The sequence below is a fragment of the Anarhichas minor genome, unplaced genomic scaffold (genome assembly GCF_050575085.1).
Source record: "Anarhichas minor isolate MPS153535 unplaced genomic scaffold, ASM5057508v1 ptg000011l, whole genome shotgun sequence".
Classification (NCBI taxonomy): Eukaryota; Metazoa; Chordata; class Actinopteri; order Perciformes; family Anarhichadidae; genus Anarhichas; species Anarhichas minor.
In genome coordinates, this window is record NW_027466457.1 from 16,247,501 (window position 1) to 16,272,898 (window position 25,398).

Consider the following 25,398-nt stretch of genomic DNA (forward strand, 5'->3'; position numbering starts at 1 on the left):
TTTTCCCACTTTTCACTGCAACTGCTGCACAGCAACTTCCCTCTGGATGAATCCAGATTATCTTAAACACACTGACGGGATTTAGAATAATAGATTAAAACTTGACTAAAAGAAGAACAGAATAAAACACGTTGTTGTTGGTGTGAGTGAGCAGTTTATTCTCTGATATAATGATTCAAGAGAAATATCTGTGAGCTCTCTGCTCTGATCGTCTTCACTGATGAGTTACTGGTCTTTAGTTGTACACATCATATTCACACTTCTCTGAACTGTGAGTGAAACTGATTATATCTGATTTCACAAGAAGCTGCGGACTGATTGCAGATTATAGGAATGTTTCCATGACAGGCTGAGCTGTTCCTATCAGATGAATGCTGTCAGAGTCGTCTTATTATTTCTGATAGATGTGTTAACTTCAGCAGTCACAGCTACTTACTACTATAACTACTGCAGTCTGTGTGTAACTGTTTGCTTTCTATCACTGTGTCTCACTCAGTTCACTGCATCATGTTTCTGTGTTCTTTCACTTGAATTAGTGCTTCATGAAGCTGCAGGATGTCTTCAGCTCTGCTGCTTTCTTTATTCACATCGACTCATATTGTTTTATTCTGGAGGTTCATTTTTCAATCTCCGCTTTTTATTTTGAAATTGATCTGAAGCTGTGAATCTGTTTGTGTTGTTTTTAGCTGCATCAACACGGTTTAAGTGAGGCTTGTACACAGACCGACTGGTCCATGTGACTGTCGATCATCAGATCAATATCTCTGTGAGCACATCCAGCACCTTCCTGTGTGTTGCTGTTGTGATCCATACATCATGTGTGCTTCAGTTTGCTTGTTTCTCCTTCACCGAATAGCTTCTTGTGATTTATTAGTTCTGATGATTTAATAAACTCACATGTTGTCTGTTCCACGTCCTAAAATGATCCGACTGGACCCAAGTTCAACAACCCTTAAAGTACTTTGTTAAAGTAGTACTAGTACTAAATGTATCTGTGCAATACAAGTATGAGTGTTTAGTTTTACGTATGTGTTCATATTTTATTCAGATTGTTTGATTAGGAGCATATTTTGTATCAAAATCCCTTAAGCACAAAAGTAATCAAACTACTTAAGAAGAACAATAAGCAAAGTTCTTATGAAAGGAGAAAAATCATTATTTACAGAATTATGCTAAAACCTTATGAAATATGCAAAATCCTAATTTAGAAAATTAGGTACATTTATGAAGTAATAAAAACCCATAATTACAACATTCTTATTAATAAGCAATATCCTTAATTACATAATATTGAAAATTCATACAAAATAAGCAAACATGTAATGAGAAAGGTAATTTCAATAATTACAAAATCAAGTGAAACGCTCGTGATTTAAGCAAAATCCTTTATTATAATTGTTTTTACTTCCTTAATTACAAAATTAAATCAATTTACGAAGAACAAAAATTTGCAAAAATCTTATGAAATAAGCAAAATCATTGATTATAAAAACAAGCTAAATCCATAATGACAATGTTCTTATGAAATAAGAAAAATCCATAACAATAAAAATAGTAAATTGATTGATTGCAACATTAATGAAGTACAACAATGAGCTAAATTCTAATGAAATAAGTAATATCCTTAATAACACAATTAACCAAAATGCATATGATTTCAGTAAAAAAAGTTTAAAAAAGAAAAATCAATAATTACAATTTTCTAATGATGTAAGCAAAATCCTTAATTACAAAATGAACTACAATGATGAAGTACAACTATGAGCAAAATAGTAACATTTCTGAATCACAAATAAATGAGTTTTTAGGGGCTGATCACAGCGGGACGTTGTTCCTATTTGTATTATTATGATTATCTTTGAGCTAAATGTTGTCCTGCTGCCAAAATGTTGCTCACTACAATAAGTCATGAAGTTCATTCTATGTTTTAAAGGACAAACAGCAACAAATTGTCAACATTGAGTATCGTTCTACAGAATGTAGAAGATAGAAGTTAATGTTTCATGTTTAATATCTCACATTAACATTGTTCCTGATAGTCTCTGGTCTCTGCTTGGACTCTGGTTAACCTGCTCTCATGTCTACTTTTAAATGAAACTTTATATCTGTGAGGTGTTTTTAAAGATTCACGTCTTCAGCAGGAACCAATGGGCTTGGAGCTGAGAGCCGCAGACAGGAAGTCAGAAGGTATGGAGAGACCAACACATTGTTGAGAGTAAGACAGACAGGCTGCAATAATGTGAGATCATATTCAGCCTTCTCGTTTAAGGGAACATGCGTATCAAAGGGAGCTGGTGGTGGTTGTGTGGTAGAAATCATCTGGATGTGAGATGAGCTCCTTGGAGGAGCTACTCTGCTCCCTGAGCTCCTTCTTCTTCTTCAGCTGCAGGAACACCCAGCTTATAACGAACCAGCTCAGTGTCCTTCTGTCTGCACGGCATCTGCCCCCTGTTGGCCTGGAGAGACATGACAGCACAGTCCTGTCTTCAGTTCACTAAACACAGAGCGAGAGCTTCATCTCAGTGGCTGGTCTAAACAACAGACGTGTGTCCGTACCTTACAGTAGAAGTAAAGGGCAACGTTCAGCAACAGCAGAGTCAGCGGCAGGACGATCGCTCTGATGATCAGAGGAGTTGGATCTGAACAAACACATGGACAGTCATCACATCACATCATGAGTCCAACAGCTCCCACTGACCCTGAAATCTACAATCACTGACACACATTAACACGTTAACGACTGTCTCAGCGTTTGGTTTCCAGGATGACCCTGGTTTTCCGAGTGAGGTATCGGAGCACACCACCCTTCTTGCTTCTGATTGATGGAGGAACTACATTTGAAAATGGAGAGTTGGGGGCTAAGGGGTGTTATGACTGATGTGGTGGCAGTGGAGCTTTGTGATTGGTCACGTCAGAAGGTGCTTCAGTTCTCAGAGAACCAGAGTCATCCTGGTATCCAAACCTGCTCTGTCCTACAGTAGATTGTTACAGACTGTGTTTAGGTTTGGTTACTATATGACATGTGTAACACAATGACAGGAGTCACCGTGTCATTCCAGAAACAACAACATGCACTCTGTGGTCAGCTGATCATCTTCAGTCAGTTTGGACCAATCATCTTCAAACCTGCATGTAAACAGTCAGCTTACCTAAGACAGTGATGGAGAGCAGACGGCTCTCAGAGGAGAAGGTATGATTAAAAACATAGAGGTGATAAACACAGCTGTAGCTTCCTTGGTGGGCGGGCTCTGCAGCAGGAAACAGGAAGTGGGCAGAGTGATTGACAGCTGGCTGGGTGTAGTTGTGTGCTGAGTTGGAGGAGGTGAAGGTGAGCTGGAAGGAGCCTCCTGGGTACTGTGGCTGGATGGAGCAGCAGATGGTGAAGGTGGAGCGCCTGAGCACCGGAGCCCCCTGCTGCTGGGCCTCGGAGACCCCGTACATTGAGGAGGACACGGTGATGATTGGCTGAAGCAGCAGGTCTGTAAACAAAGAGAGATGATGACAGTTCATGTTTACCCTCCATTGAACGAGATGGACCCTGAATAAGGATGTGATGTCACAGGTCTGACAGACAGAGAGACAGACAGGTGTGTCCTCTCAGGTGGAGCTCAGCAGTCTAAGGAGGGTTTGAAGCTTCCAGAAACCAGCCCACCTCTCTACACTTCAGGGTGTCGTTGTCCTGGATAACTTTACAGTTCAGTCCAATGGAAACCCACTGACTGTCACTGTGACAGAGGAAGGAACATACTGGAAACATTGCTGTCAGAGATGATGTCAGAGATGATGTCACTGATGGGCTTACCTGAGCAGGTGAGATCCATGATGGTGGAAGAGGAACGTGATGTTAAACACTCTCTCAGAGCAGATCCAGACTGAACACAGTGAGAGTTGATCCTCCACACAGATCTCCATGAGGACTCCTCTCTCTCTCTGATAGAAACAGCAGAGCCACAGTCCAGCTCTCTACAGAAAACAGCTGCTTCCTTCAGGGTCCAGTCAGAGCCATATACTGGTCTCCAGTCTCCTTGATGTTTCACCTCCAGTGTTCCTGCACAGCGACTGTCTCCTCCCACCAACCTGACAGGTTCTGAACAGAAACAAGAGAGTCGTCAGTAAAGAACAAAGTGAGTTTCAGTGGAACAGAAATGAACCAGATCAAAGCTGCAGCTCCTCTTCTACCTGAGCAGGTGAGTCCAACAGCTTTGCCAGGTGAGCAGGTGTTTCTATCTGAGCCTGAGCTTCTACAGTCCAGGAGAGCAGACTCATTGCCTCCACACTGGAACTCTTTGGTCCACATTGGAGCCTCCACTTCTCCATAGAGCGCCCCCTGGAGGACTGAAGGAGCCCCACAGCCAAGCTCCCTACAGACCACCTCTGCATCCTGCTGGTCAAAGTCATCTTCACACACTGAGGACCACCACTGGTTAGACTGGTTAGACTTCACCTCCAGTCTGCCTGAGCACAGACTAGTCCCATCCACCAGCCTGACAGAGTCTGGAGAGATGATGCCACTGATGGGCTTACCTGAGCAGGTAAGATCCGTCATGGAGGAAGAGGAACTTGATTTTAAACAATTTCTCGGAGCAGATTCAGACTGAACACAGTGAGAGTTCATAAACCACACAGATCTCAGTGAGGACTCCACACTCTCTCTGATAGAAACAGCAGAGCCACAGTCCAGCTCTCTACAGAAAACAGCTGCTTCCTTCATGCTCCAGTCAGAGGCAAAGTAATAGTCAGAGTCAGAGCCATATACTGGTCTCCAGTCTCCTTCATGTTTCATCTCCAGTGTTCCTGCACAGCGACTGTCTCCTCCCACCAACCTGACTGAACAGAAACAAGAGAGTTGTCAGTAAAGAAATGAATTAAATTAATAAAATATCAAACTAAAACTTGACTTCTGATTCTGCTTCATCTGTTCTTTGTTTCTCTTTTCTTTCTCTATTTACCTGTTGATGTGTGATTTCCTTCGGCCTGGAGTTCTGGAGAAATAGACACACATAGTTGTTTTAACTAAATGTAAATAAAATACACAAATATTTGTTTTTAAATGTATTTGCAATTTTCATCTAAAACTTATGTGGATGTTGTTACATTTATATTCAGACAGTTGAACCTGCATTTAAAAACAGGTTTGTTAGACGTCTCCTTCCTTTTCAGCCAATCACAGAAGAGTAGATTAAAGGGTAACATTTGTTATGACAATATGGGGGAAAAAAAGAAAGAATTATGATAATTGTTTTAATTTTTAATTTAATTTGTAATTGTTATGGAGCCCCGTCCCTCAGAAGGCAGAGCATCCTGAGGGACGGGGCTAAAAGAGAGGAATGTCCAAAGTTAAGAAGACAGCAGCTCACATCCAAACGTTTACAACACACACACAGTAGCGGCTGGTGGAACATGTTCTAGGTAGGGCCATCCAATCAATTTCAGCAAACATCCCAGAATGATTTAATGCAGAACGATGAAGGTATCAAACACGTATTACTACTTTGCAGTTAAATATTTAACATTTATTCCAACACGAAAAAAAGCAGTCAATAACACTTTAACAAACACGTCAGGACATCATATTTTAGTCACCCTCACAGGGAATTCAGTATAATATAATCATATATATATCATATAATAATATTCAGTATAATATAATCATATATATATCATATAATAATATTCAGTATAATATAAAACACACACGTACAATAAATAACTTTTGCTCAGATTCTTAGTAAATATAAATCAGTTTTGCTTGAAATTGATTTGGATATACTTATACTGATTTTTGTTTAGATTTTGTGAATTTATTCAACATTTTTTATTAAATTTGTAGAATTTAAAATGTATTCAATTACATTAAGTGTCACTTTATTGCCATCATCTTTTTATTATATGTGTATGTATATATTTATATATATATACACACACACACAAATATATGTATGTGTATATATATATAAATATATACAGTTGTTAAAGAGGTAACAGACTACAGAGAGAAACACCTCTACAGTTATAACTGTCTATTTATTAGTTATTAGTATTATTAGTTACTATTATTAATGTGATGATGTGTACAGACACAAACCTATCAAAAGTATTTCCTCGTTTCCTCTCTCCTCGCATGGTTTCCTTGCGTCTCTCCATGCATCCCTGGTGGGAGGGACTAAGACTCAAGAGTACTTCTCAAGTCTCTTAATTGCATCCCCGTTTCCCTCACTTGGGTCCTTTCCTTGCGTCTTAGTCCCTCCCACCAGGGATGCATGGAGGAAACCATGTGAGGAGAGAGGAACGAGGAAATATGTTTTAAGAGACATAAGACGTCCTTTCCTCAGGTGCGTCACGTGAAGCGACATCTGTTTCTGATGACGGTGCTGATGATCACAGCTGGATCAGCTGTCAGTCGGCTTTAACAGCTGGAGAGACTTTTGAGAAGTTTGTGTCTGTTCACATGATCACTGTACTTAATAATAGTAACTAATAATACTAATAACTAATAAAGACACACAGTAATCACCACTGTAGAGGTGTTTCTCTCTGTAGTCTGTTAACAAACTGTGTCCTGTGTTCTGTTTATAAGCACAGGATCCATTTCTACCGGCGGAATGCGATCGTCTTATTTATGAATTATTTGCGTCTGTACGTTTTGAAATTCAGATTGTGACGTCATTATTAAATAACCCAGAATATGATTCTTGTTTCTCTTAAATGATAAAACTCATCAAACCCGACAATCGGGAATGAACAGCCTCACCTGACTGAATGAAATTATGATAAATGATGTAAAAAGTGTTTTATCTCTCAGCTCTCTCTCTCTCTCTCTCTCTCTCTCTCTCTATATATATATATATATATATATATATATATATATATATATATATAGAGAGAGAGAGAGAGAGAGAGAGAGAGAGAGAGAGGGTTTAGTCTCTCCAGCTCTCTGACTTTAATTGTATTCATAATAAAAGTTATTGAGGGAAACATCAGATCATGAAAACACAAATCTTTCTAATAAATGCAGAAAGTTGTTTGTGGTTCTTTTGTTGTTCAGTCTACAATGAACATTTATTTCAACCAGATGTTGAATCAGAAACCTAATCAAATATAAAGCTTGAGTTTATTCTGTGATCTTTCTTCACTCTGGTGTTAAACTGCAGTCAGTCAGTCCGATCGGCTGCAGCGTCCAATCACGTAACTGATGAACAATTAGGGGGCGTGTTGGCCGTTAAAAGACTTCCTGGAAGTCTGTTCTCGTGGTTCCTCGCTCATGGCTCCTCCGAGGTCCCTCCTCCATCCTCGATCCTTGCTCCTCAGAGCTACATTAGAGCTTTGGGACGGCCGTCAATATGGCGGCGCAGAAACAACTTCCGGTTCAAGTGAGGATCGACGAGCGAGGAAACAACAATTAAGAGACTTGAGAAGTACCCAAGGAAAGGACACTAGTGAGGGAAACGGGGATGCAATTAAGAATTCTCAATTATCTATCGTTTTTTATGTCCTGGGTCCGGATACAACGGCGTCCGGATCCGGACTGTGGCCCGCCCATTAGGGACCCCTACTCTAAGGGATACTTGTCAAAGACTTTAGTGAAAATGAATAGTAGGAAAATATATATATTTTTACAAATATGCGGTGGTGCCACCTGACATTTTTTAGTTGAAGTTAAATAATAGTCAAAAATATGTTTAACCACTTTGAAAAGTTATTGAAGAAATTAGACTTTTTTGTGAGTTTAAACACATTGTTCCACACTCAGAAATATGCATTACATCCAATTTGAAACGACTTATTTGTCGTTGACCCGTGTGTGTGTGTTCTCTGATTTAAAGATACAACAGTAATATTGTAATAAAGCACATTATCTCTAAATCAGAGTCCTACCTGAGCTCCACAGCAACAGCAGCAGCATCAATAGGTGATCCATGACGTCCAGGTAAACCGTCTCTCTCCCGTCTGTCTCTCCACCCGTCTGTCTCTCCGTCCGTCTCTCTGCCTGTCTGTCTCTCCGCCCGTCTGTCTCTCAGCCTGTCTGTCTCTCTGCCTGTCTGTCTCTCCGCACGTCTGTCTCTCCGTCCGTCTCTCTGCCTGTCTGTCTCTCCACCCGTCCGTCTGCTCTGATAGTCTCATGTGCTGTCCACAGTTTATATCTGCGTTCAGGACGAGGTGGAGCTTTAGTGAGACTTGTCTTTAGTTTTACGGATCATATTCACACCTCTCTTAGATGAGTTTGTGTGAAACTGATTATATCTGATTTCACAAGAAGCTGCTGACTGATTGCATAACAACCAGGACAGGCTGAGCTGTTCCTGTCAGATTGATGCTGTCAGCGTTTTCTCATCATTTCCGATAGATGTGTTAACGTCAGCAGTTACAGCTACGAACTACTACTACTTGTCAGGAACTCTAAAGTACTTCAATTCATTAGCTGTTGATATGGTCATATTTGGTCAGATTTGGTTCTTATTAATTTGAATATTAATCAAAGTTCCAAATTGATAGTTTAGTATAAGCAATGTTATGAGTCCTTTAAATGGCTGTAATTTTCCTTTGGTAAAAAAGGTGATTTCATGTTAATTGCATTATATCATTTTGATAATAAATAATTACTTTTAGTAGACATTTTAATTCCTTTTTGAACTACTGAACCAACATCATTTTGGTGCCCCATTGTTATTGAAATCTAATGTTTTTAAATGAGTTCTGTTGATAACATTTATTATTGTCATTTCCTAACAACCAGACCAGCTCAAACTTCAACATAACGGTGCCCTGTGTGAGGCGTAGTATTGTGTGTAATCATTCATAATGGTGCAATAGTGATTTCATAATTGTGAAATATTCATTGGTCAATGCCAAGATTTAAGATTCCACTTCTAAACTTAAAAAAGTGTTTAAATTCAATAGAACTAAACATAACGGTGTCGTCTGCATAGAAATTATATTTTGGATTAAAAGGTTTAATTTGCCAGAATTTCCTAAAAATAAAATTGTAAAATACAAAAATAATCCCTTTGAATCATCTCTTGTGACCCACTAGAAGTGTGTGGTGATGTCTGTGTTTTCTCTGTTCTTCTTATTTTGCTGTTCGGGACATTTCTGGGTGTCATGTGACCCAAGTATTTGGGTCCAAGTAAAATTACTTTTTTATTGTTCTGTCAAAATAGAAATATATACAGATACATTTTATTTCAAACAAAAATGTGAATGGAAAAAAATCATTAATGGCCCAAAAACGATTTTATCTTAACGCACTATTAACTAGAAGACCATAATATTTTAGGTGTCCACTTGTTCACTAAGGGGTTTGTTTGCCCATTTCGTGGAGTTTCAATCATTATTAAATAGATTACTTTCAATTCAGCAATTAGATGAATAAATTATATTTTTTCCAATTTTAATTAGTTATTTAGCGATTGACGTGTTTCCTTAATGGAAGACTATGAGACTTCTATAACACTCGAAATGAGAAACAATGGAAGTTTTGTCTTCCTATAATATTCACTAATTATCAATTAAATAGTCACAAAATTAAGTGTTTGTTCAGGGCGGTCGTAAGCAAAATGTCAAAATCATGTATTTCGCTCCTCTATTAGAGGTTTAATTATTTAAATCTGAGGTGATTATGTATTTTTAGGTAAAAGAGGAAACGCATCACACAGAAAATCAGTTTATACACAAACAAGTTTTATTCAAAAAATTGTTTGTTTTTCGTCAGAATTGTAGATTTGAAAACAATAACTAACAGAATCAGAATCTGAGGGATCCTGATTCTCATTTTATTCCCGTTTTCAGGGAAAAAATTACAAAAAATAAAAACATTTTAGAAAAGTTCAACAACTTAAATAAATAAACAAATGATGAGGAATGTCTCTTTACTAACGAAATATAACAGAATGTACAAAATATATATAAAAAAATATATACAAATGTAAACAAACGCATACAGTATATTTAAAAATATAATACTGAATATTTGCATTGACTGTGCATTTTACACCCAGAGACTGAGGGCAGAGAGAAGACGTGATGAGATATCGTAGTGTATCAACACAGAACATTTAACAACAGAAACAATCAACCAACCGTCTCCATCAACCTACACTGTAGAAAAATAAAGCTTTACCTGAAGAGGGGCGCAGAGAAAACCAGAACAGATGTTTCCTGATATTAAAAAACATATTTTTGGATCAATTTCAGTCTGTAGTTTAATCAGGAAAAGTCCTTGCCTGTTTGTAAATCAAACAAAATGCAACACTTCAGTTTGTTATGAAGAAAAATGCAGTAAAAGTATCAAAAAGTCATGTTTTGGTTTCAGAACTGAGACTACAGAGGTCTACGTATGTGTGTCAAGTGTCCCGCTACGTCAGCACATCTCAACAATGACATCACTGGGTGGGCGGAGCTTGTTTAGTTCCTCGGAGAACAGGAAACGTTCCGACATTTTGGGAAATCCTGTTCGTCCCTTCTTGCCGAGAGTAAAATGAGAATACCAGCAGCCGCTTAGCATAAAGACTGGAAACCCAACTATAAAACGAATTACTGCGCCGCATCTCGTTTGTTTAAACTGTACAAACAAAAGAACATTTTCTTTGGAAACTAACTGGATTCTTCTGGGATTGAACCACATTTGTTTCAGGTTTGTATTTTATTATCTGAAGCTCTGACGAACCCTCAACGCCTACAGACCGACTCCCGATCTGCAGCTTCTCAAACTCAAGGCACTCTGAACCAGAACCCCCGACGGGTGTCGAGTCTCTACGAGGAGCTGCTCCGTCCCCCGTGAACAGCGGGGGGCGCTGTGGAGCACACAGAAAGAAAACAAAAAAAACCTCTTCCCAGCAGCCAAACGCTGACCAATCAGAGGCTCTGCTGGCTGGGGGAGGAGGCCGATGTGATGGCGTGGAGCGTGACGCCGTCGCTGCCAGTCACCCACGGGTGGAGGAGGATCTGCTCCAGGGTCGGCCGGTCAGACGGCCGCTGGCTGAGACACCAGCCAATCAGCTGCTGGCACTCTGAAGTAAAAATAAACACGAGGAGATGAAGAACACTCATCTCTGGTTTGAGTTTAGACTCGTTGTTCAGGCGTCGATGTAAAAACCTGGTTGTGTGATCTCGTCACGCTGCGGCTCACCTGAGGAGATGTCTCGTCTGAAGTAGATCCGTCCTCTCAGGATCTCCTCGTCCTGTTCGAAGGGGATGTCCCCGCACACCATGTCGTACAGCAGCACGCCCAGAGACCACACAGTGGCCGAGCGACCGTGGTACCGGCGGAACCGGATCCACTCCGGAGGACTGTACACCCGCGTGCCTGGAGGGAGGAGAGTTACATCACTACAGGTACAGTGTGTGTCGGAGAGGAGCAGGAAGTGACAGATTATCATCATCATGCTGGAACATACTCCCGGAGACGCTGCCGACATTACAGAACTGTTGCATGATGGGAAGGTAGTCACTGACCCAAAACACCTTCAACTTTTCCGATGTTTTAAAACTGTAGATTTTCAGAAACAATCCCCACAGCTCTTAGATTCTCTCAGCTGATGGGACTCACCATCGAACTCGGTGTAGGCCCCGTCTTTGAGGAGGGCCCCCGAGCCGAAGTCGATCAGCTTGAGCTGCCCGGTCCTCAGGTCCACCATCAGGTTCTCGTCCTTGATGTCTCGGTGGACGACGCCGCAGCCGTAGCAGTGACGCACCGCCTCCAGCACCTGCAGGAAGAAGCCGCGCGCCGCCGCCTCGTCCAGCGTGCCGCGCTCCGTGATGTAGTCGAACAGGTCCTGACCCGGCTCGGGACGCTCCATCACCATCAGCCAGCCGTCCGCCTGCTCCCACCAGCCCAACAGACGCACCACGCCGCCAAACGCCCCGCCCACTTTCTTCAACAGCACCACCTCCAGAGGAACCACCGCGCCACACTGAGAAAGAGTCGGATCATCAGCTCACTGTGCATCAATTAAAATACATATTTGTAATTACTAAATGCGGGACTAATTCGTTTTTTGTGCTTGTAAATAGTGCGTTTTAATTGTTAATTGTTGTTTTCTTGTACACAAGTCTCTTTAATAAAAGGATGAATTAACTAATATAGCAGCTGAAGTGGTAATTACACTGAGAGGAAGTTGTTATAAAACAGTTATATCTCATGTATAGTCTCACCAGAGAGCCCCACTCGGTCACTCTGTCTCTGCACACGTGCTTCACCGCAACCTGCATGTAAACAAACACCATCAACACACCGACTCCATACAGTAACTGTAACATACAGTTACAGACGATGGTTATCTGTAAAAACACATAATAAACAGCCAGAGTACAAACATCTGACTGTTAGCAATTACATAAAGCTCTTTGTTTTTCTTTAATATTGAATTAAAAAGCATTTCCTCACCAGTTTTGGGTAATTTTATAAAAATATTATCAGTCGTGTAACCATTTCAGTTTCCTCAAAGAGAATAAAGCACAGTAACAGGATTGATTTTCAATACAAGTGGATGTTTAAGCTTCACAGACCACGTTTCTTTGTGAAAACAAAGACCACATGCCAGGCAGACCCGGGACCGTCAAGCTACACAGCTGACACGAGTGAATCCGGAAGTCAAGTGGAATAGTCACTGTCTTCCAAATAAAAGCACAAAGTCAAACCATAATGCCCGGTTGGTTTTCACACAAAAGACTTCACCTTTTCGTTCTGAACATTAAATACATTAGGAGAAAATTTAATTAAGTAATGCAAACATCAATGAATATGTATAAAGGGAAATAAGAAGGTGAACTATGGGGAAATACTAATATATTAAAATTATATCTGTTGTTGGGTACAACAGCTGGGATAATCTGAAGATGTTTTAGTTTTAGTCAATTTACAACTAAAATAACTTTTACTAATATTTGTTTTAATACTTTAGAGCTTTTATTTTGAAGGCATACACCGGAAGCCCAGCTGCCTGCAGTGTGTGTAGCTTGACGCGTGCTCGCCCAGCAGCGGCCATGTGTGCTGAGAGACCAAAACAAAGCGGCTCTCCGCGCTCTTCTTACAGGCAGCCCGTCGGAGAGGCGCACGGCCGAGTAGACGGTGCCGAACCCCCCGCTGCCGAGCACCGAGCCCAGTCGGTACAGCTTCTCAAACGGCTGCTTCTCCGCTTTGACTAAAAAAAGACAAACAAAGAGGTTATATACACACAGAGTCAAAAGTCCTCAGATGACCCCCGTTGTTTTGTGTCGTTTAAAAATGGCGGACTGTCGGCATCATCTCCAATTTAAACGATGTAAACTGTGAGATTTAAGTTTTAACAAACATATACCGTGTTATAACGAGTTACAGTTCGTATAACGAGATAATTACACATAATTGGCCACAACACCTGGCTTTCAAAATGGCCCCAGACTGTTTTCATTTTAAGGTCACACTGAAGCACACATCCAGCCTGGGTTAAAAAATGTGTGAATTTAAATTAAAATAGTGATTCACTCTGTAAAACTACCAAATGTAATCTGGTTTTAACGTCTACGATGTGAACACGTGATGCCCGGAAGACATCGGCTGAGTTAATTTTAACATATTTTGAATTTAAGGTGTTTTTTTTAGTCAGTTAGGACCGTTACCTTGATGCAGCTTCGCCGGCACATCCATGCCGGACGAGATGTGAGAGAAGGAGCCCAGCTTAGAGAGCAGCATGCTGCTCGTGGCTTCTCCCAAAAATAATAATGAAAATATTAGCGTATTAACTCCCCAGACAGCAGCGAAGTATCAGCGTCTTCTTCAGGGGCAAAATGAGACGGTTACACGTCAAATATCCATCGGTAATCCGGTAGAGACCAGTCAGACAGAAACAGCATGCACACAGAAAGCGCGCCACTGGCCACCACCACTATTTACAAAGATCAGACAGATCCTTCCGCCATGGCTGAACGTTGGACTAAAACCCACAGAACCTTCCGCTTCATGAACAAACTTAACACGTGGATATGCAGTGATGTGACGAGTAGTATCGGCTCGTGGCGAATTTAAAAGTCGGTCACGCGAAAATTCAACCTTAAGCCAATGACTAAGTAGGAGGACTATTTTTACGTAGTAGGACAAGGAGCAGGGATTCAGAGACGGGGTCGCTTCGGCAGTGCTGCGGCCCATGCTTCAAAATAATCACAAACATCTTATGTAAAAAACTATTTTATTAGTATAAGTATTTATAAGTATTTGATATACAAGAATAATAATGTCAATAATATAAATATCTGATAATTATTATAAATAGTTAATTTAGTAACATACATATATTTATGTGACAAATTCTCATTGTTTACATTCTGGTGAACCCGTTGCCCTCATCTGCAGTGTTTCCTACATTTCCCAGAATGCCTTTCCAAAACACCACAGTCACATGCACGAGACAGAGTAAAAGGTGTAGTTGTCTGTGTTATCACTCATGTTCTCCTGCATACTCTCTCTTATTATTATTCTGTCTTTTTCGACTCAAAATCTATTTATGCTACAAATACTGTTCATATTTCTACACATGAATAAACTGTTTCTTGCGTTTTCATAAGACCTGAATAAATTTTTTGTGTTTGTGTCACATGATACTAATATTCTCTATCTTGTAACTCTGCTTTTGGTCTCTTCAGAGTCTAAAAGCTCTGTAAAGTTCACCAATTATGATAATTTTCCAACTCCATATGAGCTCATTCTGATAGCTAATCCTGCAGTAACTGGGGTGGCAACTTGGAGGCAGCTGAAACAAATTCGGACCACAACATGAACATATTATCACCTTTTAAGCGTATATGTTGAACTTGTTAGCAAACAGTTGCTTATTTCCACATCCAGCAATTACAGAGTAACAGGATTATACACCTGGAGTCTTTGTGTCGCCTGATAAATGGAAGTCCAATATTCTCTCGCTTTTAGCTCCTTTTTTGGTCTCCACCACTAGCTGCTAAGAACTCCATTATGTTCACCAGGTAGTCTCTGACTGTGTCTGTTTGTCTGCTGCTGAGCAGATAGTGGACAGATAAAATAGTATTGAATTAATTAACTTATTTACACCCCCTTTTTCCCACATAATATATTGTATTTCTGCTTGGCGTGAACAACACCTTGCAGCATTACAGTGCATTTGTCTTTGCTCTTATGATTTACTCCCCTCTGCCTGCTCACAAACTGCTGGAGCCGGTGGGAGACTGTTGAGCTGAGGAGGCAGTGGCCGGGTCACATGACCTGGTGTATTATTGGCCAACAGAGCCCAAATGTAGGTCAGCCCCTCCTCCACTTCACTGTAAGTGAATGTAAAGATACTCACGGACAGAAGACAGATGTGAAGACGCAAACAAAGAGACGCTGTTGTTTTTCAAACTGATCTGAGCTCAAAGCCTCTCACAGAGTTGGACATCCTTTTAATCACATCGCTGTTCACTCACTGGCCCTGAAGCCGCTTAAGACAGTCTAATTTCTTTATGTGTTTATCACAGATGACTTTTACGGCTTTACACACTACATTGTATCGTTTTATTTGTTCTAATCTGGTGTTTATATGTTGAATTTGTCACGATTGCTGACCCTTCAACTCATTTAATTGCTGCACCTTAAAGAAATAGTAGTTAGTAGACATTTTTAGGAAATTTGCTTTCTGGCGGAGAGTCAGAGGAGAAGATCGATACCCCTCTCTAGAGACAGGGGGAAACATCTAGCCTGGCTCTGGCCAAAGGTATCAAAATCCACAGGCTAGCTGTTCACCCTTGTTTACATTCATTATGCTAAGCTACGCTAACAGGCTGTTGGACCCTTACATTTATATTACCGACACAAGAGTGGTATCAATAATCTTGTCTAACTCTGCTAGAAGGCAAATGAGGAAATTCACTGGTTTTGATCTAACTTCATGATGATTGTTGACATTTTTATTCACTATCTTGTGTAACTTAAGACAGTGACATATGTTGGTATGATCCAACTTCATTCACTTAGTCATGAGAACTGCGTACCATCTTATAGAAATGTTCAGTACATATTCCCCAAATGTAACAGTATTGGACTTTTTGAAATTGTATTTAGTGTTAGAGTTTAGTTTTTCTGCAAGTTTTATTTCCCAACATGAACGTCTGAATGTCTTTTCAAATCCCTTCCTACAAGAAATACAATTTCGGGAAAAAGGTAATTGTCTTTAAATATATGAAGACTTAAAAAAATGGGAATTTGCCATGTGTTCATTTTTTAATTGTAGATTGCTAAATGCCCACATTTTACATATACAGAATAGTGAGACCTCAGTGTCCTCTGGTCTTGACCAATAGGCTACTGTAAAGATCGTTTTCATTGGGACGATCTAATACAAAAAGTAGTTCCAGTGAGAAAAGTTCACAATAAAGTCGTGTATATTGTTTCTTAAAGGAGATTTTTATTTTTATTTTGATGCTTAAAAGTTCTCTTCACTTCCGTTGTATTTTGGTAAAAGCAAACTCTCTTCCAACACGCATCAAACAGAAACTGAAGTCATGACTCGATACCACCACATTTAAGTGATGAAATGCATTCTGGTGTTTTGGTTGAGTGTGCAGCAGCAGATATCACCGACCATGTGTTCACATGTTGCCCACGACATGAAATGTGACTCATGTCATTTGTTCTCTTCTATTTTTATCTGCATCTATTTCGGAACGCTGTGAAAGAACAGAGAGTAAAGCAGTTTTGTACCGAGTCACTTCTCTCCAGGACTTTTGGCGACGCTTCAGCTTCTGGTTTAATTTCCACGGAGCGTCACCGTCAGAGAATTGCAATGTCAGCCGAGGACGGCAGCACCTGTGACGGTGAAGACGAAAGATATCCGCCATGTTGCTCCTCAGCTAAGCTAACTATCGTGGTCGGAGACACTCACTTCTCCGAGGAGAAGACGCTTCTCGTTCAGAGCTGCGGCTATTTCCGAGCTCTGTTTCGCTCCGGGATGAAGGAGTGTCGGCAGGAAGAGATCCACCTCAAGTCTCTGCACGCTCGAGGTTTCCTCATCGCCTTGGCGGTGTTGCGAGGTGAGATTCCCGACCTGGACGGCGACGACATCGTCGAGGCCATCGAATGCGCCGCTTTCTTGCAGGTGGCGCCGCTCGCCAAGCATCTCATGGATCTCATTGACTCGGACAACTGTTTGCTGATGTATCACACCGCTGCGACGTTTGGCCTCATGGATCTGTACCACGCCGCCGCGCTGTTCATCCGAGACATGTACACCGACCTGGAGGTGGAGGTTCGGAAATCCTTGACGCCAGAGCTGATCTCCTACGTGGAGTCTTTGACCCCGAGGACTTTCGTGGCTGTGGGCGCTCATGTGACCTGCGGCGTGGATGAAACGGTGCACGCCGCCTCCAGGACGGTCTGCTACCTGGATGAAACCGGTAACAGTTGGAAAGTATTGACAGATCTTCCGCCAGAGGCCAGCACCTCCATGGCCGGAGTGACCGTTTTAGACAACAGACTTTACATCGTCGGGGGAGTTCATGCACTTCACAAACAAGTCGCGGAGTCTTGTTTCTGCTACAGCGTCGAAAACAACAGATGGAGCCGGATCTCCAGTCCGGCACAGCTGCGATACAACCTCAGCCTCGTGGGCGTAGACGGACGTCTTTACGCCATCGGAGGAGAGTACGAGCGGACGTTGATGTCATCTGTGGAAACGTACGATGTAGAGACCGGGAGGTGGGGGTTTGCCGCTCACTTACCTCGACCGGCGGCGGGAGCGGCGTGCACCAAAACCATGGGCAGGATATTTGTGTGTTTATGGAAGCCGATGGAGACCACGGAGATCTACGAATACGTCTCAGGGTCGGACGAGTGGCGGCTGGTTACCACGCTGATCAGGCGCCAGAGCTACGGCCACTGCATGGTCGGCCACAGGGACGACCTGTACGTGGTGAGAAACGGGCCGTCGGACGACTTCCTGAGATGCCTCATGGACTGTTATAATCTGAACTCGGGCCAGTGGTCGTCTCTGCCCGGGCACTTCGCCAACAGCAAAGGCTCGCTGTTCACGGCGGTGGTGAGAGGCGACTCGGTGCTCACGCTCAACAGGAGCGAGACTCAGGAGTTCGCCGTCGATGGTAAAACCTGGAAGCCCCGACGGCAGATGAAAGGTTTCCCCAGAAGTGGATCCGTGTGGACGTTTCTGCTCCGGCTGCCCGACGCTCTCATGCTGCAGTAACGGCTCCACTTACTCTGGGATTTATTGGACTGTCGATATCTTCTTACACTAAGACATGCATTTTCTACAGCTCTCTGCTAAATGTCCATAATTTCTCTTTACGGTAATAATGTGTTTTCTGAGATCATGGGAACACGGTGGCAAAAATAAATAAGAGGTTTTGTTCTCCTGCGAATAGTGTTTTTTGTAGTGCTTCCCTTCAGGGTCTGGGTTCAGGGTAAGGCTGGGTTTAAGTTAGAGTAAAGGGAAATACAAAATGATCGGGAAAGAGATGTGGACACAACAGAGACCCTGTTAACTCTTGTTATTTCAAGTGTCTCGTATTCGGACAAAAGCCAGATGCATTGTGACACGTTTTGGTTTACACTCAGCCACATGCGTCTCTGTTGGCCAGATACTACTTACCTCTGAGCTGAGTGATCCTGTGATTGGTTGGACGTACAGTTTGGACGTAGTAACAGTTGGGAGGAGTAAAGATACATGGGTGGATTATGAGACAATGGGGCCCTGGGCACAGACATGCAAAGGGCCCCATCACCTCTCCTACATATAGGAGCAAGACACACATCATTTATAGTTGTCTGGCCTCTTTGTTGTGGTTATTTTGTTTCTATATGTTTTTGTTTTATGTCACTTTGTAATTGTTTTGCTCTTTTTGTAGCTATGTAGTTGTTTTTGTCTCTTTGTAGTTTTGTTGATATTTTACATTATGGCCAGTTAAAAAGCCAAATGATATTTTGTCCATCTAAAACATTAAATGTAATGTATAAAGCTGTCATTTATATAAAAGAAGTAATTTAAAGGGGGTTTTAAGAGACACAACAGACTTTATGAGAGTATTTGTATGACTTTAAGTCTTCCATAATCATCAGGATCTGTTTAATAAACGTCAATCTGATCGTCTCACACAGTCGGAGTGTCTCTCAGTGCTGCTGGCTCCATGTGAACTGCAGTGTTTGTCCTCACACAGAGCTTCTGTTTCCTGCATCCAGCCTCGGTTTCCTGTTGGCACCGAGCGACGATGATGATGGAGGTTAACGACAGGCAGAGCCAGGCACCACGGGCAGCCGGGCGGGGCAGCTGGCTGCGAGGGGCCGAGGTCAGGCCGGGACACTCGATGCCCTCCACAACCTGCAAGCTTGAGTCTGGGACCGAAGCCAGGAAGCAGAGCTCCGAATCAGTGATGGATGAGCTTCTCTCTGTGGAGTCCGACCGCATGATGGGAGCTGTCCGCTTCGCTGCCTTTCACAGTTAAAACTCACTTTAGATGATCTGTGTTTGTCAAAAAATCAAAGGTCTCTGAGGATCTGAGGCTGCAGAATCATTTTTTAAATCAAAACTTATCTTTAAAAAACAGATTCTTAATAATGCCACCACATTGTTTTATGTGCAGCATGTCTTATCTGTTTTATTATTGTTGTGTATTTTATTCCCTTTTGTTGTTTTTGTATTATTTTATTTGCCAAATTGCACTCATGTGTTTTAATCCCTGTTCACCCATGTAAAGCACTTTGTTTTGTAAATAAAGTTTCTTATTATTGTGATTATTTTTATTTTTATTGTTGTTGTTGTTGTTGTTGTTTGTATTGGCTCCATATTTTCCCTAGTGGTAAGTACATTTAGTACTGCACTTAAGTACAGTTTTGAGGGACTTGTACTCGACTCCAGGACATCTCAGAGGTAAATATACTTTTTAATTCACTACATTGATCTGACAGCTTTAGTAACTAGTTACTTTAGGAGAGTAACTTTCTACCACTGGTGTTATTATTGGAGACATTTTGCCTCCAGTGTGTTTAAACTGCTGTCAGAGTCCTCCCACTCTGAATTACAACCAGGAGGTTGATGTGAACAGTTAATCCCTCACTAAATACTGTTAATTCAGCCTCACATGAACAGACTGTTGGTCTTGATAATGTTGTGAGTAGACCATGTACGCGAGGTCTACAAAGTTCCCCTCACACCTCTAAAACACAGAGATTCTTCGTGTCCAGCCTCAAAACAGGAAGTGAGGGTGATGTTTTGCTCTTCTTCCTTTATTTTTCCTGGCTGTCAGATAACAGCTTTAAAGAACGTTGTGATTGGCTGACAAACAGGCACAGAGAGTAAAGTTGTTTTGACTGCAGGTCAGCGAGGTGACACGCGCTCTATGATCTCTGTTTACACGCGGTGTGTTTTTATCCAACGAGCACTGCAGAGGAACTAGGTCAGTCTAAAAACAGCCTTTACACACACACACACACACACACACACACAGGGTCTGAAGTGATGTCATTGTTGCCGTGGTGCCGTTGACCTCGGGGTGGCCGCTGATCCTCACAATATCTCAGGCATTCCCTCGTCACTGTGAAACAATCTTATTCAATCTTTATTTACCCCTAAAAAATACCAAACATCCCTTCATGTGTCCTTTCATTTCACAAGACAAAAAACAAACCCTTTAAAAACATCTTCACTTGAAAAGTCCCTTGTTAATAAATTAAGTAAAATACAATAATTTGTATTTAACAAATTCCAATTATGAACAATTTAAGTTAAGATATACGAGCAGTTCAAACCCTTTAAAATAATCTTGGTTTTCAAATTAAGCAGATATTTTACATGACTTTTGTTCGTTGTGTCCTAAAATCTGCAGCAGCAGTTCAACCCATTTATTAATGTATAAACCGATTGTATTAATATATATAATCAAAACTATTGGAAAAACTATTCAGACCTTTTACTTCAGAAAAAATAGCAATTAGCTAAAAAAGTCGCAAGTACAAGTTAAATTCCTGCATTCAAAATTAAACTTTAGTAAAAAAAAAAAAAAACATATTGGCAATACAAAGTACTTAATTTATCAAAAGTAAATAGCAATGCTATTGTTTTTTTGTACCATATTATCCAATTATTATTAGCCAAGAACATAATTGGTACCCGTCTCATCAGTGATATTGGTGACAAGAGGTGCCCGCGAATTATACCTTTTTTTCACGTTTTAGATTTTTTTTAATTTCCAGGATAGAGGCAATTCAGTCAAAATCCAGATGTTAAGTTTACACTTTAAGTTAAAGTATTTACCAATGTGTGTGTGTGTGTGTGTGTGTGTGTGTGTGTGTGTGTGTGCTGGCAATTACCAATGCTCACAGCAGTAAAAATAGTCTTAAACTGGTTGTTAAACCTTTCACAGCAGAAAAACAGTCGGAGTTGATAAATAGAAAAGTCTATTTTTGTTCTGCTGTTGGCCCGTGTAGGAGAGGTGCTAACGGGTTAATGATCTTATTGCTTATTAATCTTATTGATCTTATTGCTTATTGATCTTATTGCTTATTGATCTTATTGCTTGGGGAATTATTTGCTTTTTTGGTGGAGAAAATTAGATCAATAGATCAATATCACTCTCACATCTGTTAGAATACGAAGCTAAAACTAGCAGATGCTTAGCTTAGCACAAAAGCAGGGGGAAACAGCTAGCCTAGTCAACAAACAAAACGCTCTTTGGAATATTTTGGTTCATTGTTTATGAATCAAACCTCTCATTCTTTATATTGTCCTGATCACTTATTTCACTTCATTGTTTTGGTTTGTGATGTTTTCTCTCCTTAAACCCTTTGTCACCAATTGTAATAAAGTACTTTAAGAAAATAAAGGTTGTTATCGCTTCAATGTTTGGGTGTCAACAATATTTTGGCGGTAAAGAGTAACAGCAGACTGTGGCCAATTATCTCTCTGCGAGTTGATTTTCAATGAAATAAAGTGAAACAAACGACTTCTTTGCAGCAAGGAAATCAACCAACAAATGGATGATTTGGAAAATAAAGGAAAGTACACAGGAGTGGTTCTAAAATGTGCATAATTGTCGTACATGTTTTTAACCATTTCACACTTTATTAAAAAATTTCCTCAGATTAATCAAATTTCAATCAAAACACACAGGCGGCTTCAGTCCTGATGGAAACATGTGCCTCCCTCCTTTGTGTCTCTTTGTTGTGAATGAGACCCCCCCTCCCCCTCCTCCACCCCTAACCTTCACCAGCTCCCCCTTTCACCCCCCCCCCCTCCCCCGTCAGAATAAGAAGACAATGATGTGTGACACCCATGAATATTAAATGTACAAATACATTTTAAAGCAGCTGAGCGTTTCAGTCCGCTTCCCCTTAACCAGTCACAGTGATTTAATGTGTGTGTGTGTGTGTGTGTGTGTGTGTGTGTGTGTGTGTGTGTGTGTGTGTGTGTGAGAGAGACAGCCGGGGAGGCGGCGAGGAGGCATGGCTCGCCAGCCGCCCTTTGACCTCTTAACTGGTCTCCATATGGTTTTTTTCACATTTTATTTATTAGCACGTTTAGCGTCGTAGCGGCTGCTGCTAGCTGTTTTAAAGAAGAGCTCTGATCTACAGATGCTTATCTCTGATGTCAGTGGATCAGCAGATCTGGTCTCGAAAACAGTAAAATCTGTATGTATATGTATATATATGTATATATATATATACATATATATATGTATATACTAAAGAGCTGACTTTGGGCCATTTTATATTAAAACATAATCATTTTTTCTTTGACGGATGATTGATATGACTGTAGTTCTAATAGTTTATTTCTCTTCATCCAATACTGAAAGTTGAGCAGCGTTTGTCGTTCTGTGTATTAAAACAGCATCAGATCTTAATTAGAAGAACAAAATGAAAATCAGACTGCCAGGCTTATTTACAGCTGGTATTTTCACACAACAAAGCTTGTTTATTTTCTTGTTTATGGGTTCTCATTTTAATCTAAAATACAAAATCCCAACCTGTTTTGCATTGGAGGACGTCAACATGGTGAGGAAAACTCAGTAATAGTAATAAAGGTGTTAAAAAGGCCTTGAAATGGCAGATTGGATTTCCTAAAATGTGTGAGTGTTGCTTTAAGAAACTGAAACGCAGAGGTTCCACATGACTGTCAAGAACCGGTGGAACCAGAGGAACCCTGGAACCGGTACCATGTTTCAGCTCCTTATGAAGTCAGAGGGGCCCCGAGGGACCGACGGACGACAACCAGCCGACGACACTTTGTTGTTGTGCACTCAGCTGGTTAACAGCAACCCCCCCTCACCTCCTCATTCTCTTCAGAGGTCAGAGGTCAGAGGGGTGTGTGGGGTCTTCTGGAGACAGAGGACATTTCCACCAGCATCATGAAGTCAAACTTGTTTTCATCTGTTCAGATTTTATTCTTTTGTTTTCTGTTAATTACGGTGTCTAATATTGAGTATTCTTATTCCTTGAGTTCTTAATTAGTTTCATAACACACATTGGTTGATATCAGTCAAAAACACAAATTATCCTCAGAAATCATTAAAATGTCACTTTGTTAAAAAACAAAGTGACATTTTTTTGTTTTAGAGTTTTGATGAAAACAGGAAAACACACAATAATTTCCCCTCTCCGATAAACTACACATCAAATAAATCACAATATCTTCAGGATTGATAACTGTTTTTGTTTTTACAATACTTTATATTTATTAACGTCTCACTTCTATAACATTTCCGGTCTTAAGAAGAAAAGTATCGGAGCAGCAGAACCAGAGATACCCTCCTTAATCTCATCCCTTCTTCTTCACTGTCAAAACCTGGCGCCTACGTTTCCCATGATGCAACTCGTCCGCTCGACAGTTGGGAAGGAGGGAGCTTCCGGTCCGTTTAGCTGCTAGTGGCGATTAGCCTTTAGGTTAAATGAAAAAAAAAAGAATTAAAAGATAAACTCTTTTCTTTATTATTTTATTATTTTCAAACGTATGAACTGAATCACAATCTGCACCCTCACGGGTTCATTCTGTCCGCTGTCAAATCATCGAGTGTTTGAGTCTCTCGCAGACATTTTAAGCCCTTTAAGTCAACATTAGATGCAGACTTTACCCACAATTCATTGCAATGTGACGTTAAACACGTGGTAACCAGTGTTTAAAAAAAGGTAAACAACGAGGACGACACGTGTGTTCAGCCTGTATTTAAATGTATAAAGTAACATTAAGGATTAAAGATGGAACAAAAAAAAAAAACACATTATCAGAGCATATTTATTAATTAATTATCAAATATTTGATTTCGTTATTGAAGCTGTTTTGACAAAAAACAAGTAAATAGATGATCTGAAATGACCTCATCTTGTGAGGAAAGAGCGTGGAAGACGTTTAAATCAGGGAGGACAGAGTATCAAATAAATACACACTATTGTACATCAATGGTTCAGGGTTTGAGGCTTTACGGGGATGTTGGAACTGGGTCTTTCGGTGACTCGAAGGCGCCATCTTGTGCCCTGTCTTCTTATATAATAAAGTTTATGGTCGTGGACTTGTGATGTGGGAGGAGATAAGAGCTCCACACGCGAGGCTAAACTCCAGAGCAGAAGTAAAAGCTCTGAGAACACAGTTTCATTCACACGGATTCACTCACAGCTTTGACTCGGACGACAAAAACCCCGAAGACAACAGATCCGAGGTCAGTGGTTCATTCACGACGAGGCAATAATGCAGAGAGTTAATGAAATGAGATGTTTGACCTGTTGCATTCCAGTAGAAGCAACTTCTCTGTCTCTGTAACTGTTAAATGACGTTGAGAGAGTTCACTTTAATGCTAGCGGTAGAATGTAACTCATAATAATAATAATAATAATAATAACTTTATTCATATAGCACCTTTACAAAGTGCTTTCACAGACAAAGCAGCAAAAACAAGACAATAACAACAATAACAGAAAGCTCAGTGAGACAGTTTATACGATAAAAATTAACAAATAAATAAATAAAATAATTAATATATATATATATATATACAGTATATATATAGTAAAATAATTTAGTAAAATCAACAAATAAAACAGAAAAGCAACGACATCACATGAAAGCCAGTCTGTAAAAATGTGTTTAAGAAGTGAATACTACAAATGTGTACTTTGGCCCAGCGTACACCACTCCAAAAAACACGACTGCATCTCGTTGCCCTGTCCACCATGCTGCTGTGATCCTGTGCATTGCCCCACTGTGGGACTAATGAAGGATTATCTCATCTCATTTTACATGAGTACGTTTACATTCCACCACCGGTAAAGTTACAATAATGTTTGGACAATTTTGAAAATGAATTAGAAGTAATTAAGTAGTTACAATAGTTCATCATACTTTATAGGTTGATGTGTCTTCTGTATAAATAATCTGAACCTGTAAAAAAACAATGTAGCGAAGAAGAAGTATAAAGTAGACA

General features: G+C 40.6%; 3 protein-coding genes across 3 annotated transcripts; 1 reads left to right on the forward strand and 2 right to left on the reverse strand.

The window, feature by feature from the left end:
• Positions 1-1,368: 1,368 nt before the first annotated feature.
• Positions 1,369-8,121, reverse strand: LOC142947822 (CD5 antigen-like). The gene is made up of 7 exons (XM_076089679.1): positions 7,876-8,121; positions 4,950-4,982; positions 4,180-4,827; positions 3,803-4,087; positions 3,150-3,479; positions 2,557-2,639; positions 1,369-2,456 (listed from the first exon to the last, which is right to left on the reverse strand). The coding sequence occupies exons 1-7, from the start codon at positions 7,916-7,918 to the stop codon at positions 2,349-2,351; spliced, it is 1,530 nt and encodes a 509-aa protein (XP_075945794.1). The 5' UTR covers positions 7,919-8,121; the 3' UTR covers positions 1,369-2,348.
• Positions 8,122-9,657: 1,536 nt separating this feature from the next.
• LOC142947823 (serine/threonine-protein kinase pim-3-like) lies at positions 9,658-14,010 on the reverse strand. Its single transcript, XM_076089680.1, has 6 exons — positions 13,597-14,010; positions 13,030-13,139; positions 12,151-12,201; positions 11,546-11,909; positions 11,126-11,302; positions 9,658-11,006 (listed from the first exon to the last, which is right to left on the reverse strand). Exons 1-6 carry the CDS (start codon positions 13,667-13,669, stop codon positions 10,852-10,854), a joined length of 930 nt encoding a protein of 309 aa, XP_075945795.1. The 5' UTR covers positions 13,670-14,010; the 3' UTR covers positions 9,658-10,851.
• A 2,405-nt stretch (positions 14,011-16,415) lies between these two features.
• On the forward strand, positions 16,416-18,295 carry kbtbd13b (kelch repeat and BTB domain containing 13b). Its single transcript, XM_076090011.1, has one exon. It carries the CDS (start codon positions 16,602-16,604, stop codon positions 18,174-18,176), a length of 1,575 nt encoding a protein of 524 aa, XP_075946126.1. The 5' UTR covers positions 16,416-16,601; the 3' UTR covers positions 18,177-18,295.
• Positions 18,296-25,398: the final 7,103 nt, after the last annotated feature.

What these genes read in the sequence shown, in the direction of transcription:
- LOC142947822 (XM_076089679.1), bottom strand. Translation starts at nt 7,918, where the DNA reads ATGGATCACCTATTGATGCTGCTGCTGTTGCTGTGGAGCTCAG. An exon ending in AGGAAATCACACATCAACAG is followed by an intron (nt 4,828 to 4,949) that starts GTAAATAGAGAA and finishes GTTTCTGTTCAG; the next exon opens with TCAGGTTGGTGGGAGGAGAC. An exon ending in CCCTTTACTTCTACTGTAAG is followed by an intron (nt 2,457 to 2,556) that starts GTACGGACACAC and finishes ATGTCTCTCCAG; the next exon opens with GCCAACAGGGGGCAGATGCC.
- LOC142947823 (XM_076089680.1), bottom strand. Translation starts at nt 13,669, where the DNA reads ATGCTGCTCTCTAAGCTGGGCTCCTTCTCTCACATCTCGTCCGGCATG. An exon ending in GCCGGCGAAGCTGCATCAAG is followed by an intron (nt 13,140 to 13,596) that starts GTAACGGTCCTA and finishes GTCTTTTTTTAG; the next exon opens with TCAAAGCGGAGAAGCAGCCG. An exon ending in CAGACGAGACATCTCCTCAG is followed by an intron (nt 11,007 to 11,125) that starts GTGAGCCGCAGC and finishes TTTTTACTTCAG; the next exon opens with AGTGCCAGCAGCTGATTGGC.
- kbtbd13b (XM_076090011.1), top strand. Translation starts at nt 16,602, where the DNA reads ATGTCATTTGTTCTCTTCTATTTTTATCTGCATCTATTTCGGAACGCT.